Source organism: Panthera leo, chromosome B4, assembly GCF_018350215.1.
Source record: "Panthera leo isolate Ple1 chromosome B4, P.leo_Ple1_pat1.1, whole genome shotgun sequence".
Taxonomy (NCBI): domain Eukaryota; kingdom Metazoa; phylum Chordata; class Mammalia; order Carnivora; family Felidae; genus Panthera; species Panthera leo.
Window position 1 is genome coordinate 6,972,167 of NC_056685.1, and position 17,952 is coordinate 6,990,118.

Genomic DNA, 17,952 nt, shown 5'->3' on the forward strand with positions numbered 1-17,952 from the left:
TTTACTGAACTTGCTGCTACCCTGTCTAGCACACATACATTTTTTTTTTTTTTAATGAAAGAAGTTTAACGTTGAAAAAATAGAAAATAAAAACTTGGCCAGATTATATTGACAAAGCTGCCCATTACCTTTGCAGAAAGTCCCTGTCAGAAGATAAACTTTAAAGCTGGAATGCATGAAAGAGTTCCAAGATAGAATTTAAATTTAAACTGATTCTTTATAGATAAGCTTTTTAAAAATCCACCTCTTTGCTTCAAGTCAGGATTTTAAAAATAAATTTCCCCTTTAAATCTCTTGAGCGATTTTCATTTTTTGCAAGGCCGCACTGCTGGTGTCCTGGAAAAATGGAGAGTTAGAGCTTTATCAGTTGGTGCCCCGAGGTATGTGGCAAAGAAGCTAAATCCTTGAAGATTAGCAAAAAAAATGCAGCACATGGCAATAAGGGGCTTATATGACTACTAGTATTAGTTCAGGTGAAAGCAGTATTGCTTATACATAAAACTGGACAAATCCACTGACAATGTATTTTTAGTTAGCTACAAAGGAGTCTTCTATTACTGGACTTTGCTCTTTGGTGGATTGGGAAGCTTAGTAATCCACTGTAAATGCTCTGCGCGCCCCAATTCTCCGCTCACTCTCAAGTGCACTGCTTTTATTTTAACCCTTAGACGCTCACGTCGTCCCCAGGTTTTGGCTTCGCGCCACTGGAAGATGGCATGAGGCGTGTGGTTTAAGGAATCGAGATAATTGTCATTTAGCTTATTGATTTCTGGGAAAGCCCACGCGAGAAATTACTTTGTGAACGCAGGAGGTGTCTTTGTTTTTATTTCGGTGAGCTTCCTGGGTAAAGTTAATGTAAACCAAAGTCTGGCATGACATTTTAATGTAGAAATTGTATTTCCCGTATGAATTGTATTTCCCCATGTATTATTAGCATCCTCATTAATCTTTTTCTGTACTTGCTTGAATGTTGTCTTTAAGTTAAATGTTTAAGTTCAGCTTCTTTAAGAATAAGAATGAAACTAAGGTTTTAAGTATTCGTAGGGTAGGATTACTAGGTGTCCTGGTTTGCCCGAGACAGTAGCAGTTTACACACTTTTTGTGGCGTAAATACCAGCCCCCGCTTTAACTCCCAAAGGTGTCCCTGGATGATGTGCTCACCGCATCATCCATTACAGGTAGAATTTGGAACTGAGGTAACGTGTTCTGAATCATTCATTCATTCCGCAAGTTTACGAACTATCTCTTGTCTTCGGAGCACGTATCTACAGCTTTTACTTGGACTCACAAAATGTACCTGTTTCTGTTTGCTCGTTTTGTTTTTGCATGTTGTGCCATTTAACTTTTTAAAACAGTCGGTCATAAGCAAACCATGTCTTGATTCTCTTACTCTGACGAATTACTTAAGACAGCATCAAAAACCCAGCCAGTTGAGTGGAATGGAGTCGAGGCCAACGGCAACCACAATTTCCATGTAAACTAGTTAGCCTTCTGTAGAGAAAAAATATTTTACAACCAACGCTAGCCATCTCACAAATATATGTCATTCATCATAAAAGACATTTACAGAGAAAGCGAGTAGCTGCTCCATGTAAGACGTCAGCATTCCCAGCAAAAAGGACTCCAAGTGGGAGGCAGAGAGTCAAGGGGCAGCATGGGAGAGCCTACCTGTGTCAGGAGGCCTACCTGTAGATAGTGTATTTACTGACTTTGTAAACTCTGGGCAAACCACTTAATCCTTCTAGTCCCCCGTGCTCGAGGGTGACGATACCTTCCACACCCACCGTGCAGAGTTTGAAGAGCCAGTCGGATCCCGAATATGGAACGCACTTCGTGCTATGCAAGTGTGAGCTATAATTATTGTGTAGCGTGGTAACAGGAATCCACCAAATTACAGTGTGAAGAAGCATAATAATAATAAAGATTTTTTTTCAAGGTAGAGCAGCTTTATGTTTAAATGAAGCTTAAGAAAAGATTAAGCACGTGATTAACAGCGTTGTGGGTTGAAGGAATGTGGAATATTGCTCATCACTTATGACCATATGGCCCTGAAGGTTTGAAGAAATTTAGCAACTTCATGCAGTTTTCCATTCTCTGAAACAAAACTGAATCCAATCCCAGTTTTGCTGTTTGTGTGACCTTAGAAGAGAAAAAGGAAAAGGAAAAATGGTTGCTTCCTATATGATCCAGTTTCCCTGTAAAACAGAAACGGTAACGCCTACCCTACGTGTTTGTTAAAAAACCCATATGAGAACATCTGAAAAATATCCATCCACGATGCCTGGCAAATAGTAAGTGGGTTAAAATGTTCGGTTTGGATATATTTGTCTGTTCTTCCACAGATACTACAGAAAGGTAAGGAAAATAGAGAAATCGTAATAGTTTACAAAATAGACCAAACGAGTGGTTTTCAGATTTGGTTACATAAGGAACTCTTTGTTGGGGAGGCGAGGGGGGAGTGGATGCAAACCCTAGCCAGTCACCCATGGGTCTTGCTTTGACCACACCCCAGTGACCCTTGGTCCCCTAAGGCCTTAAGGAAAACCATTGGACATACCGGCCAAAGCACCGGCAAATGGAGGAGACATTTGCCGAAAGTGAGACCATTTGGAGGCGCAGGTTTGTATAGGGAAGTCGGTAAGTTTAAGTTTCCATGTGGTGAGATGAGATATACAGGATATTTAGTTGAAAATGCTCGGGTAATATTCTGTCTCGGTCATAGGTTCCAGCGGCACTAGTCTAGAGAGGGAGGTTTTGAAGGCATGATGTACGTGAAACCTACGATTGAAACCATGGGCGTGGACGAGCTCAGTGAAGAAAGTGAGGAGTGGCGAGGGGGCCCAGTAAGGTCAGGACATCGTAGAGGAGAAGGAAGAGGTGTGGTAAGACCCGCAGTGCAGAACATACCAGGACATCGGGAAACGATTGGTGTCTGGGGAGCGTGGCTTTAGTGGCCTGGCTGGGACAGAAAGCGGATTGGAGTGGGTCGAGGAAGGAGTAAGTGAAGGCAGACAATGAAGTGAGGCTGGAAAATAGGAGAGCTTGTCAGCGAGATGCTGAAGGGCAGGCAGGACTTTTAAGATCGCGGGGAGCACACTTACAAGCTAGAAGGAAATAACGGAACTGCAGAGTTGAGGATGCCTAGGTGAGAAGGAAGCTTCCTTAAAAGACTGGAGGACATAGACGAGTGCAGTTGTGGGTGCAGAGAAGTTTGTAGGTTATGGGCTCAAGAAGTCCTGCCCGGTGGCCTCAGTGGGTTTTCCTATGGAGTTTGAGGGGCAGAGGAGGAAAGGAAATCACGGGATAGGTCTCGGCTCGGAAGAGGTAAGGGTGTGACGTCATCGCTTCAGATAAGTTCTTTAAATGTGTCTCCTATGCACTTATATGCCCGTGCCTGCGACAGGCACTATGAAGTGGCGATAAACACAACAGACACGGTCTCTGCCCTTAACCTAACTTAGCTGGTCGTCCAGACACACAGGGAGCATAAAAGGCACAGATGGAATTGTAGTTTCTGATGGTACAAGTTTACATGATCTTTACGTTTTTCTTTGAAATTACTCTGTGCCCTTGAGGATGATTTTAGATTGATCCTGGGCAAATGGTGAAGTAACCAAGGGGCAGGGAGCTCAGAGTGCTTGCAGTTGTTAACTCAGTCTTTGAGAGCCTCCCACATGCCTCACACTATTCAAGAGAGTGGTCGAGAGGGACTCAGCCGGTGAAGCATCCAACTCTGGATTTCAGTTCAGGTCACGATCTCACAGTTTGAGACTGAGCCCCACGTCGGGCTCTGCACTGGCAGCACAGAGCCTGCTTGGGATTCTCTCTCTCCTCTCTCTCTCTGCCCCTCCCCTCCACGTGTGACCTCTCTCTCTCTCTCTCTCAAAATAAATCGTTATTTAAAAAGAGAGAGAGAATGACTGAAATCATGGATCTTGATGTGACAATGGATTTAAAAAAAAAGGGGGATAGGTAAAAACACACGACAACATAGTAACTTTGATCAATGTGCAACAGATTGACGAGATATATCATATATCGAGCATTATGTTATATATTCATTCCCCTTCAGTGGTTTGCAGTGTAATGTTGCATCCTTCCATACCCCACGACCAGGGATGTTAAACATCTGGCAGTTCCTGGACACTTCCTTTCCCCAAAGAACTGTCCCACCAAAAATGCCGACAAAACACTTGTTGAAAAACTCAGAATATAGATGGTAACTTGAACTACGGGGCTTCTGTTCAGCCTGCTCATTCAAAATACTCTACCATGGCCTCTTGAGACCACCAATCGTGAGGAACCCCTGTATAATCAGACTTGATCCCCTTTCTCTTAGCTCCAGTATTTGTGAAGATCTTCAACTTAGCCATCGGTCCTTGCCTTCACTACAAATCCTAGTGTATGTTTCTTCTTTTACAGTATTTCGGATCTGTTGGCCACCAGCCAAAAAAAACGGAGCAAGTACACTTGACATTTCCGTTTTCTTATATGATAACGCAGACTTAAGATGAGTTTCTTGTTTTTCAAGTTCCATAAATAGATGCGTTTTATCCTATTGTGGAGATATCGTTGCATTTTTTTTTCTATTTACATGAAGTCTGGCAATGATGTAAGTGTTTGCCAAATGTCTAAAAACTCTAACAATAAAATGCAAGAAATTAAGCACGACCAGGAAGAAAGAAAGAACGAACTCCCACGCTTAGGTAAAGTGAGTCAAGTTTGGGGAATTTCTCATGATGCCAGAGAGCCTTCAGTTGTTGAGAAGCAAAAGCAAAATTCACCCAGAGTATCCTTGCCTCTGGCATGGTAGCCACATTTGAGGCTTAGACTGGCCTAGGAGGTTTATGGAAATGAGGCAGGAGGAGAAGAGGTGGGAGGTCTCGCGCTGAAAATGCATTTAACTCCCCTGTAATAACTCCAACAGATCAAACTGGAGCCGGTGCTTCCCGCCCCCAGTCCGGTCATCCCCCGGCTGACGCTGAGAGTTGGCGCTGGCCAAGACAAGATGTAAGTATGCACGTTGCCCGTTGTCCGTTAGAGCGAAGGGAATCGAACTTGCCCGTCTCTGCTCTTTCCTGGTGGGCTTAGAACTCTCACCTTTTCCAGGTGTGAACGTGGAGGGTCAAAGCTGTATTTTGAGAATTCTTCATTTTTCAAGTTGTATTGGTTTCTTCCTCAGAGTAAATGCTTATTGCTTTCTTCGACATCCAGGATCCCTTCTTGTTCTTTTTCCCTTTTCGGAAGACATGACGTGGGGTCTGCGTAATTCTGAAGGTCCTGGTTATCTGAAAAGGGAGAAAGGATATACTGGATGCGCTCACTGTCGTATCCCTCTTCTCAAGTCATTCTTAATCACCGTGACAAAGAACGGAGAGTCTCATGGTTTTATTCTGTACCTAAAAACAAAGATACTGCCACCCAAAGGCTTGGTGAAGTCTTAACTATCTGCTTGTTTGTTTGTTTGTTTGTTTGTTTAAGAGAGAACTGGAAATGTAAACCCCATGATCACTGTTGGTCTTAATTTTCACCGGATCATCCTATCAGCTCACCCTTCTTTAAAGTAAATTTAGTTGGCTGGGTTTTTTTTAATTCATTTTTAAGATATGAATTAAGGTCTACAACACTCTTACGTGATTTTAATAAGGTGATAAAACATCGGTCTATTTTTGTAAATTATGGTAAAAACTATTCTTTTTCTAAAAATCATTCTGTATGTCGTTTAAATGAATTGCATCAGCTATAAGTACTAGTTTACAACCTTATTTTTTACGCCTGAAAATGGATTCGTTTAAATTGCAAACAATCAAATATTGTGTAGAAAATAGGCTTACAGGGCATTTAATTGTCATTCAGATTTTAGCCATAATAATGAGAGTAGGAGCCATGAACTTATATAGTAGGTAGAGTAGGCAACAGAAAATATGCTTTGTGTTCTCAGTGGTTCATTCTTTCTTAACAGTTTGTGTGTGTTTTATGCTGCTCCTGCTGATTCCAAATGTAATTCACTGAAAAAGTCCAGTATCATTATTATGAACGGAAGTATAGAGGCAAATGTGATCTTCTAGGAAAGTGTATGTTCTTTTGAAGATTGAAGGAAGAAAATAGTTCATCCTTTTCTTACCTAAATTATCCGCATAATTTCCACCCTTTTTGGTTTCATCAGTAGGAACCTAGACAGTGGGTGGTAGTGTTACTGACGAGTTTAGACAGTATCACAAAAATACTGTAGATTCAGTCCTTTTTTTAAACCAGATACTCTTATACCCCATGCTCTCTATTTTAACTACAAAAATTTGAATAATGCCCTCCTCCCTCAACCAGTGGAGGACAGAAGGCTGATTGATGAGCAAGGAGGCCCAACCAAAGTAGCTACTGATACCATCGTTGTGAAAATTCTGTATTTGGGCTCATTCCTCTACGGGCAAGATATTCTTGTTTATCATTCAACAAATACTCTTCTCTTACTAGTTCACATTTATTACTATTTTCTCAGTAACTCACCATGACTTAATCTTTACTTCCACAAGAGTTCGGCTTGCTCAATCCCTTTAAGGTTTGTAGAAAGACTTTGATAATAATATTCATTTCATCCACCCTTGAGCATCTTTCATTCATTCTGTTGACTATTTTTCTCCTCTCAATAAACCACTCATACACTTAAGATATTGTGAAATATGAAAAATAGATCCTGTTACCCTGGAACAGATTGTCCAGTATTAGGGAAATTGTAATACTCAAACATTCCAGACAAATTGCCCATGACAGTATAACATTATTATATAATATGCGAACCTTCGGATATTTAGGTAAATAACCCCCGTGTTATAAGAATAATTAGTCATTTGGCCAGAGTCAGGCACAAGGAAGTGCTTATAATGAACAAAGGAATAAATTCAGTGAAATAGATTACATTTTAAAATAAGAGAGAAAAAGAAGCCCGTGTCACCTAGTAATAGGATTTTATGTAAAATGTATCTTAATCAGTAAAGAGCCTTTTTCTTTCTTTTTTTTTTTTTTTTTTTTTTTAATCCAAATCAAGGATCAGCCCACTGTGGCCCATGAACCAAACCAGTTTTCGTGTGGCGCGCAAGCCAAGAAAGCTTGGAAAAACTTAAGAGTATTTTATGACACATGAAAATTGTATGAAATTAAAAGTGATCTTTTATTGTTGTAGCATAAGGGTACGTGGCTTATTCCACGGCCATAACGGAAGAGAGGAAGTCGATTCGTACAAATGTGCCTTCACTCAGTTTGTGCGCACCTGGGGCTCTAGCGCACTTTTGAAGTGAAGTTAACGAGCAGAGTAGGATGCGGAAAGGGGGGTCTAAATAGTCCAGGGGAAGGGGCTGTTTATTGCCGAGGAACAGGCAGAGGATAGAACCTTTTGAAATTATGGGCAAAGGGAAAAGCTTTACAGGGCTCAAATTATACCCTCTCAGTGGAAGATCTTGAAGACAACGTTTAGTTTCTAAAGTTTCCTAAGTGAGGAAGGTCTTCTGCCCTTGATCTGGGAAAGTACTTTGAGGTTAGAGTATTTCCTCCGTCCTCTGTTGTTGTTCCTCGAGGCAAGACCGCGGTCCCTTGTTTTTTCCTTTCTGTAACGTGCCTGGAGCCTGTATTCTAAAGAACCTACGGGAAGTCCAGGACCTCCGCCAGAGAGCGTGGACGTTCAGGGTGACTTTGCAGGGACTGCACTTGCCTTTAACACGCCCCCCGGTGAGGGGCACGCAGCGTTGCCCTCAGTCAGGAACGGAGGTGGAAGCGGATCGCTAACCCTGAAACCCCGGTGTCCGCACGGTGAGGCTGGTGAGCAGAATGGCCGGGAGACGCGGCACCGTGAGGCACATACGAAGACGGCCCAGGCCCGGGCCCGCCTCGCGGTCGAGCAGGTGCGCGCTTCCCCAGGCACGGCCGCCTGGACTGTGTTGATGAGGATCGCGAGGTCACACTTGCACTTGGGGACGGGCCGTGTCATCCGTCCTCCCGGTCTTCCCGCTCGCCGAGTTCGTTTATTCTGAGCAGGTGAGGAAGAGCGAGCAGCTTACGGCGCTCGTTTGTTCCCATCTCTCGGAAGGGAACGGCAGAGCACCGTGCTGGAGCAGGTCGGGGGCAGGGACCGTTGGACGAGACGGTCCGAAGGCCAGGGCCAAACGGGACCTACAGCTCTTCTCAGTTTAAGTGTGGGGCTCAAGGCGCCGTTAAAGGAGCTTCTCTTTGAAAGGGTGATCCTAGGGGCGGCTGGGGGCGCTCAGTGGGTTAAGCATCCACCTTCGCCTCAGGTCATGATCTCGCCGTTCGGTTCGTGGGCCCAGCCCAACCCGTGGTGTGTGGGTTCGAGCCCCGCATCGGGCTCTGCGCTGCCAGCTCGGAGCCTGGAGCCTGCTTCGGATTCTGTGTCTCCCTCGCTCTCTGCCCCTTCCCTGCTCATGCTCATGCTCTGTCTCTGTCTCTGTCTCTCTCTCTCTCAAAAATAAATACGCATTTTAAAACAATGTTTTTACTAAAATATTTTCAAAGAAAATAAGCATTTTGGGGCACCTGGGTGGCTCAGTCAGTTAAGTATCTGATTCTTGGTTTCAGCTCAGGCCACAAGGTCACGATTTGTGGGTTCAAGTCCCGTGTTGGGCTCTGCACTGACAGTGCAGAACCTGCTGGATTCTGCCCCCCTCTCTCTCTGCCCCTCCCCTGCTTGTGCTCTCTCTCTCTCAAAACAAATACATGAACTTTTTTTTAAAAAGCCCCTTAAAAAAAAGAAAATAAGCATTTTATATTTCAAAATGTAGCCAGATTTAGCTGAAAGACATTTGACAGGGTGAAACGGGTACAGTGAGCTCTCGTGATGAGTCCTTTAGACAAATCACAGCAGGTGGTTTTTATCCTACTCTCTGCCTTTTCCCTCTTTATGTGAAACGTTATTTGTTTATTCATATATAACTTTTTTCCCAGTCTAAACAAACTGACACTATCCCTTCGAGAACGTTAACTCAAAGAGAACAAGAAAATTACTAGACAATAGAAATAGGAAACTAATCCCAAGGAGAGGAAAAAGAAGCAAATGATTGCGTGTCAGATAGAACTATGCTGCCTGGCAATCAGGGCAAAAAGTGAAATAGCGTTTTTAAAAAGGAAGAAGATACCTCTCAGTTTCTCAAGAGAGACAAAGCTCTTCAAGGCACCAAACTTGAAACGTTATTCCCATGCGGGTCCAGGGGAGAAAACAGTGCCTTCCGCGGCAGCCTTTACAGCAGACACAAAGACAGTTTCTGTCCCACTGTTTCTTGCGACAAGCTCTGATCCAAAGGTATAGCCTGGTTGCACACTCCGTGAAGAAGACTCTGGAAAGAATCCTCAGGTCTCTAGTTGAAACGCTTGTATCTTCGTTTTGTGTTGATCAAGACTCATAATTCCAAGTGACAGAAACCCCAGTGAGCTTAAAGGGACAAAGTAAAAGGGGTTTATTTGGCTTTAGGTGAGGCGGTCTCCAGGGTTCAAAAAGTATCATTAGGACTCTGCTCGCTTTCCTGTACTCCGTCTTGCCACTGGATGGTGACGGACGTGGCCCCAAGTCACCCGAGGCTGGCCTGGTTCTCGGGGCTCAGCAGCCCTGGTGCATCCCACCTCCCCCTCCCGCTGGCTCCCATTACCAGTTCTCATGAGGGCCTCGGGGCGGGGGTCCCAGAAGGAAGGGGGGACGAGCGGCAGGCAGAAATAATTGGCATCTTTTATTTAGGACAAGGCAGCGCTAGTTCACGTGTTGACGAGAGCATGCTGAGGTGGCAGAGAGAAGAAACTTGTCGGTTAAAAAAAAAAAAAAAAAGATCCTTTAGAAGTCAAGTTCAAGTTCAAGGAACATTTCAGATCATCATCCTGTCAGACTCGGAGGGCCTTTTTGCTTTTCTATTTTTAATTTACTTTCTTTCCAATAAAACTGTCTGCTTTTGATTTAAAAAAAAGAAAGAAAAAGAAAGAGATTGACACAAGATTGCCCTGGTTAGCTTGCCACTGAAACGGCAACATTTCCGAGGTGGTTCGCCTATAAGAGAAGCCAAGGAACGGGAGCACTGACCGCTCCCCCCCCCCCAAAAAAAAAAATCTTAAGAATAACGGTCTTTTAAAATTTATGGCAAATGACTTATTTTTCATGCTAGTGAAACATGTTGACATTACACATGAAGTTCCCTAAGGAGCTGAACAACTGGAGCACAAGTTGTGGGTCACACGTGATTCTTGCCCCCTGACTGTACTTAGAAACTCAGCAGACCCGGACCCACGTGTCTCAGCTGTAATTCCGAGGCGAAGCAGGCCAGAGGCCAGTTTTTTCCGACTCAGGTCTGCGGCCCTTTTGTGACTTTTCCAGACAAGGAGTCCTCGGCCTCCGTCTCTTCCTCTCTCGTTGTCGCGGACCTAAAATGATGATGAAATCTCCAAGTTTAATTTCCTCCCCTGGCACGTTGTCATTTGTTCATTAACACCAAACATGCAGCGCATGTAAGGAAAAACACAGCACGCTGTCCGAAACACTGACTTCAGGTTTGGGGAAATGCTTTTACTACACAGGAAAACAAGTGGAAAGATTATAATCAAAGCATTTCCATCTTACTTGTAAACAATTACCGCCGTCCGTGCATGGATGCCACATTAGAAGACTCGGGGAAATTTACTGGATTCCATTCTAATGCAATTAGAGCTAATTTTGTTCTTTAAATGAATAAAAGGTCAGCTAGTAAATCTAGCTTATCTTGAGTCCAGACTTCAATAAATTGTTTTATTTAATTTGTTGTAAAAGATCTTATCCTTAATGGGCCTAGGCCTTATTAGTTCACTTAGGTTTTAAAATATTTATGACCACCTTTTTAGATATGATTTGAATGATAGTTGGAAAGTTTCTCTCTGCAGTGTTATCAAGGCCCAGAATCACTAATTGAGTGAATATAGGAAGGTACTTAAGATTTGTTATCTAGAAAGAGCTGATGCGAACTTCCAGAATTTAAATGTTCTTTTAACCTGTGACAGGCAGAGACAATTTAGCTCTATCATGGTAACCTCTCGGATACTATCTGGCTATAATTTTCCCTACAGATCAAACTACTCACACTTCTCGTGTTTGTAACGAATCCGCACCTACTGATGGAGACACTTAGGCGCTCTTACTGTCACCGACAACAACGTGGGACATTTAAATTGTTCGCGTCCTACTCTCTCCTGTCATTTTATGGGGCAGGTATTCACCTAAGGACTTGAGAGGCCTGGCGGAACGCCGCTTCTTCTCTATCCTCCCACCCGCCTCTGACGTTTCTAAGTTGGATAATCTTGTCACGGCAGGACTTCTGTGATTTAGAATATTGCGGCTTGAAAAAACTGCGGTTGCCAGAGTCGTGGGTTGAAGGATGCGCCACCGTGTGGGGCCGAGTGGCCGCGCCACCCTGTCCGGAGTGACCGTTTGGGCTCCTCACGGCTTGCGTGCCGGGCCCCATGGGGTGCGGCATCCCTCCTCAGTTCTAGGAGCTCCTCCTGCCCGGCCTGCCTTCGTTCCCACCTCTCCTGCCTCTGCCCCTCCCCACAAGTGCCTTCCCCTCACCGTCCCCCCTGCCCCGCATCTCCCCCTCCTCCCTTCTTCTCCTGTCTCCGGTCTGAGAGGCTCCATCTAAACCTGCTAACCCGTATGGCGGCTCCCCTCTACCTGACTTCCTGTCTTGGTCGGACCCTCCTTGTGTGTACTTCCTCTGGGTTCCTCGGTCCCAAACCCACCGCATCTGGTTTCTGCTCTGGGAACTTTCCTGGAGCTTCTCACCAAGATCCTTAGCCGCAGCCCCCGGAACATCCATCCTTCCTGCTACTGTGGACACTGCTGCTTCCCCCAGGTCCTTTCTGAAACTTGCTCTTCTTTTGTCGTTCTTGATCCCACACATTCTCTGTAGTTCTGCCTTTCTTAGACTTCCTTCTTTCCCCCCGCCCCCGCCCCTGCCCCTGGCCCGCCTTACTCTGTTCTTCTCCCCAGACTGCCCCAGTCACTCCTTAGGTCTCAGGTGCAGTGATGCTTTTCCAGCTGTGATTTCTCCCCCCGATGCCGACTAGGCTTCTCGGTGACCCACTGCCAAGTTCTGACTGAATGCGCAGGGGCACCAGAAACATAGCAGTGCCAGACTTGAACATAGCAGTGCCAGACTTGAACACACCGTTATTTCCTCCAGCCTGGTTCTTCTTCTGTTCCTGTATCTATCAAGGGTGAGACCAGAGCCCCCGTTTTCTAGGGTAACTTGGAAGGAGGCAAAGGCTGTGTGACTACTGGAACCAACGGCAGATTCTATTTGTCGTACTACCAGCCCGGGCATCTTGCAAACTAAGCTCTGAGCGTCTCCATAAAGCTCCGGAACGGTTGTTTTGAACAAAACTTAGGGAAAGAGAAAGACTCTGTCCTAAGAAGTCTCCTCGATCCTCACTTGGGCTCTTACACGTTGTGGGCGGCACCCGTAAACCTGGGTCTCCTTGTGGACGCGAGGGGCCAGCCGCCCCAGATGGAGGCAGTGTCTGTGCCCTTATACACGCGCGTCCATAACCGGCTCCGAGCACAGATACCTTTAGCTGGGAAACAAAGCCATAAGGTACGGAGAGAGATTTGCTTCCCAGAAAGAGAAGCTGATTATTTTTGAAGGTTTCGCTCGTCACCTACCCAGCACATACCCTCTTCCACCTGAGTTCCGAGCTCTGTCCTCACAACGCAGGAAGCCCCAGCGTTACCAGCCAGGCACAGAAGCATGAAACCCAGAGAGGAATGAGTCCCCCTCCCTGCCTCACAGCCCCCCCCACCAAGCCACCAACCAGCCGATCCCCAGGCCCTGCCAGTTTTGCTCCTAACATTTCCCAGCTGCGTCCCCTCTCCTCTGTCCCTGCTGCCACCCGGAACTGCTGTCCCTGCCCGCTCGCTCCAGAGCCATCTCCCTAGAACCCTCGGGAGCGTTTAGAGGCTGGCTCGTTCCGTCCAGCATTACCAGACTGCTTGCCATTTCCCATACGGAGCCGGATATTTTTCATCTTTCTTTTCTCCGGTGGAACCTTCTGCGTCGTCTGCCTTCTGACCCCTGCCTCTCTGTCAGATGCGTGTTCGTGTTCACCTCTTAGAAATTGTCATTTGTGGGGGCGCCTGGGTGGCTCAGTCAGTCGAGCGTCCGACTCTTGATTTCAGCTCAGGTCACGATCTCATAGTTGTGAGATCAAGCCCCACGTCGGGCTCTGTGCTGACAGCACAGAGTCTGCTTGGGACTCTCTCTCCGTCTCTCCCTGCCCCTCCCCTGTGTACACACTCTCACGCTCTCTCTCGCTCTCGCTCTCGCTCTCTCTCTCTCTTTCTCTCTCTCGCTCTCTCTCTCATTTGTTATTAGAAGACGTGGTCACAGCCCACCTCCCCATTGCTACTCCCAGCTGGCATCCCTCTCCCAAGTGCCCGGAATATGCTGTTTCCCTCTGTGTTGTTCACTCGGTATGCTTTATATATCTGTTTGTGGCTGTCCTCTTCCCTAGACCATGAGTCTCTTGGATATTGGTGTGTGTGCCCCATTCACCTTTTTTTTTTTAAGAGAGAGAGAGAGAGAGAGCAGAGGAGAGGGGCGGAGGGAGAGGCAAAGAGAACCTTAAGCAGGCTCTGTGCTCAGCGCACAGGCGGACGCAGGGCCCGATCCCCTGCCCCTGGGATCATGACCTGAGCCAAAATCGGGTATCAGACAGTCCACCACTAGCCACCCAGGTGCCCCCCATCCACCTTTTATCTCCACTCCCAAAGAGTAGGAGGCATAGGTGACTGAAAACGAAGATTTGTTGAGATACGTTCAAGGATTCAGACAGGCTCTTGGCTCTTCAACCATGGAGCTGATTTTTGCTCCGAGCAGAATTTCATAGATGTGGAGCGGTAGCCAAATAGAATTTAATGGAGTTGCTTTTCCAGAATTGCTTTCACATCAGGAGCAACTGTGTTTTGGTTAAGTAAGAAACAAACAAACTTAAGAGGAGCTAAAGGAACAACAGAAAGGTTTGTCTTCTATTTTATTTTACTTTCTTCTTCGAGTATAGTTGCGGGAGCTTACTCTTAGCCCTACAGGAAGAGAAGAAAACAACTGCGTTTGGTATGGAAGTCTTTTGTCAAAGATTGCTTTTCCTTCCTAACCGTCGCTCTTGGTGTTCTATGTGATGTTACAGGTAATTTGAATTATAAGAAGATGCTGGAAATAAGTTGCTGCAAGGAATTGGAAGGTCTCACAGGTGGAGTGACCAAAATTTCCAAATTTGTTTTTAAGTAGTATAAAGTCAGTCACTCTGTATAGTCTGTGTGAAAGGGAAATGTGGATCTTTTTAAGACCTGCATTATCTTTATAATGACAGCTGTACAACCCTGTATATCCTCTGAATAGACAAAAAAGGACACCCATCCATTTGAAAATGAAATTATTAGAGTTCTTTTTCTTCCAGGGTACCCCAGTTGTCCATCTGTGACTCTCTATGCCACATATAGTTAGGATTTTAACAAACAAGGAGTAAATAAGGATATCTGGGCAACAAAATGTGTAAAAACCCTGATCAGGATATAATAGGTCTTTAATAAATGTTACTTATATGTTTTTGCTTTTTAATAAGCTGACCGGACATTTGGTTTAGAGAAAAATACTTTTCACATAAGTGTTACATAGTCTTTTAGTGGATATTTCAGCAATTTTTTCAAAACTAAATATGGGGCGCCTGGCTGGCTCAGTCGGTGAAGTGTCGGACTCTTGATTTCTGCTCAGGTCCTGATCTCATGGTCATGAGATCGAGCCCGGTGTCAGACTCTGCTGACGCTGCAGAGCCTGCTTGGGATTCTGTCTGTCCCTCCCTCCCTCTCTCTCTCTCTGCCTCTCCCCTGCTCGCCATCTCTCTCTCTCTCTCTCTCTCTCTCTCCCTCCCTCCCTCCCTCCCTCCCTCCCTCCCTCTCTCAAAATTAAATAAATGAACTTTTTTTTAACATTAAAAAAAAAAAAAAAAACTAAATAGGACAGGGCACCTGAGTGGCTTATTCAGTTAAGCGTCCAACTCTTGATTTTGGCTCAGGTCATGATCTCATAGTTCATGGGGTCAAGCCCCACATTGGCCTCGACACTGATAGCACGGAGCCTGCTTGTGATTCTCTCTCTCTCTCTCTCTCTCTCTCTCTCTCTCTCTCTCTCCCTCTCCCTCTCCCTCTCCCTCTCCCTCTCCCTCTCCCTCTCCCTCTCCCTCTTCCTCTCCCTCTCCCTCTCTGCTTCTCCCCCATTCATGCTTTCTCTCTCTTGCTCTCTCTCAAAATAAACTTTAAGAACAAAAAAAGTAGGATGGTCTTACACATCCAGTTTTTCAAGTTGGCCGTCCCTCTTTTTTAGCCATTTCAGTTATTCCAGATTTTGCTACAACAAATAAACAGCATCCTCATATCTAGACCTTTGTGTATTCAAATATCGCTTGGTCAGAAAATATGAACGCAAGATTTTTAAGAGATTCTAATGCCAAATTATCAGCCAAAAGCCCCTGCCCCTTGAAGTTCCCACCACTGGTAACAAGAATGAAATGACTATGGCAGAGGAATTGGTCAGATCTGATGGTTCTGAAGTTCTAAGAAACTCTGGGGCAGCGGAAACGTTATTTTATATGTGTATCAGACTGACTTCTGTTCTTTCTTGACGTATCCGTCAGGCCAAAGTTCGTAACTTTTCTCACCCTTCCAGGCTATTCTTGATGTGACAGGATACTAGAAAGAACTTTGAGGAGACCAGAGGACCAAAATCTGAAGGGGCCTCGCAAACTCACAACTAAATTCTTTATTTAGGCTGGTAAGTAGGTAGGAGCTGCATGACCTTATCTTTTCTTTTTCTTCCTTTTTTTCTTTTTTATTCTTTATCTGTCTTTCTATTAAAATGATCTTAATTTTGAGTGTGACTCTACAGTCAGTGGAATAATTGCAAAAGCCCTTTCAGCCTCAGAGAAAATTTTATAAACATCATCTTATTAGATTTTACTTTATTTACTTACTGCTTTAAACTCCCTTGGACTTTTTTCTTTTTTTATATTTAAAAAAAATTGTTTATGCTTATTTATTTTTGACAGAGAGAGAGAGAGAGACAGAGCATGAGCAGGGGAGGGGCAGAGAGAGAGGGAGACACAGAATCTGAAACAGGCTCCAGGCTCTGAGCAGTCAGCACAGAGCCCGACGCGGGGCTCGAACTCACAGACTGCGAGATCGTGCCCTGAGCCGAAGTCAGACGCTCAACCCACTGAGCCACCCAGGCGCCCCGGACTTTTTTCTTTTTTAATGAACCTTCTTTTTCATAAAAATCCTTTAAACATTAAAGCAACCAAGTGATTGCTCATTATATATTTTTTAAATGTATTTATTTATTTTGAGAGAGGGGGGAAGGGGCAGAGAGAGAGAGGGAGAGAGAGAGAGAATCCCAAGCAGACTCTGTGCTGTCAGCATGGAGCCCGATGTGGGGCTCAAACCCACGAACTTGAGATCATGACCTGAGCAGAAATCAAGAGCTGGACGCTTAACTGACCGAGCCACCCAGGCGCCCTGCTCATTAAGTATTTTATCAATGTTCATCATCAATAACTAGTCTATTTCTTTGGCATGTGCGAAAACATCTTTTTATCTTATCTCGTATTTTAGAGCTTAACAATTGGACATGTTCTTTGCCAAACAAATTGTTAAAACCCTCTTCACTCTCATTTTGGAAGATCATCTTTATTATCAAAGATCTAAGATCAGACAGTCTAAGAGGAGAAATACTGCAGCTGTCCAGAGTAGGGTACATATTATACTATGTATACACAAGTGAAAATGATACATGCATATGTAAGTGTCAGGAGTAGGATACATATCATACTATGTAAATGAAAATGCATAGCCTATAACTTTCAGAAAGTTATATTAGCCCACAATATATGTGTATATCTATATTTCACTTACTTTAGCCCATAAAGGTGAAAATACATATACGTATGTATATCTATAAGTATTTTCCAGGCCGTTTACCGAGGAGGGTAAGAATTTATGGGAAGCATGGTGATTTGGAGTGACGACACAGCAGCTATTATCAAATTTTAATATCTTTTAAAGAAGTGGTGTTGGATTTTTCCAAGCATGACTGCAGTAATAACTGAATTTTATAACACTCCAGTGAGATACAAATCTTAATCACAATCTTGTTCATTTTTCAAGTTCACTGAATACCGGCTTATTGCTTTTAATGTTTTCAAATAACTTAGATGTTCTTTAATCCTAAAATGAATGAATGAATGAATGAATGTTTTTATCTTTTATGGTTAAATTGCAACTCCAGCATATTTTCCTGTGAAAGCAACCTCTTCTGAGTAACTAAGCACCCTCCCCTGTAGACTTCAGGCTCAGAGAAAGATATTAAAAGTAAAGTCTCCCTGTGTTGGATGACATTTGGCTTTGCTAGTCCTTACTAAAGGCCCCCTCTTATTTGCTGGAGAGAAGCAGAGGGCTTTCTGCAATCATAACATCTTTTAGAAGTTCTGGCTCCAGAAAATTTATTTTTCGAGAGAACACCGTCATAGGTCTACATTTTTAAAAACTCGATCTGCATTCAATAAATATTAATTTTGATTATATACATAGTACAACTGTACTGTCAGAGGAGATAACCCTTGTGCAAGTGGCAAATTGGACCCGGATTTCGGTTCTCCTCTCAGGAGCGTCGACGGAAATAATCATAATTGAAAGTAGAACGTGGAACAGGCTATAGGAGGTACATCTAAAATTACACAGAAGTTCAGGGTGATTACTTCCAGCTAGGAAGAGTTAGAAAAGCCTCGGGCGAGAGTAGAATTTGAATAGAGCCCCAAAGGGCAAGTAAAATTTGGAAATGGAGAAATGTGAAAGGAAAAATAAAAGCAAAGATGCATTAAGGCAAATAACCAAAGCTC

General features: G+C 44.3%; 1 protein-coding gene across 1 annotated transcript in view; it reads left to right on the plus strand.

The window, feature by feature from the left end:
* The window catches only part of TAF3 (TATA-box binding protein associated factor 3), a 181,823-nt gene that overhangs the window by 141,091 nt on the left and 22,780 nt on the right, over window positions 1-17,952 (plus strand). Inside the window, exon 4 of the mRNA XM_042944822.1 lies at window positions 4,928-5,010. Coding sequence (XP_042800756.1) covers window positions 4,928-5,010 — 83 coding nt within the window. The remainder of the gene's footprint in view (window positions 1-4,927; window positions 5,011-17,952) is intronic.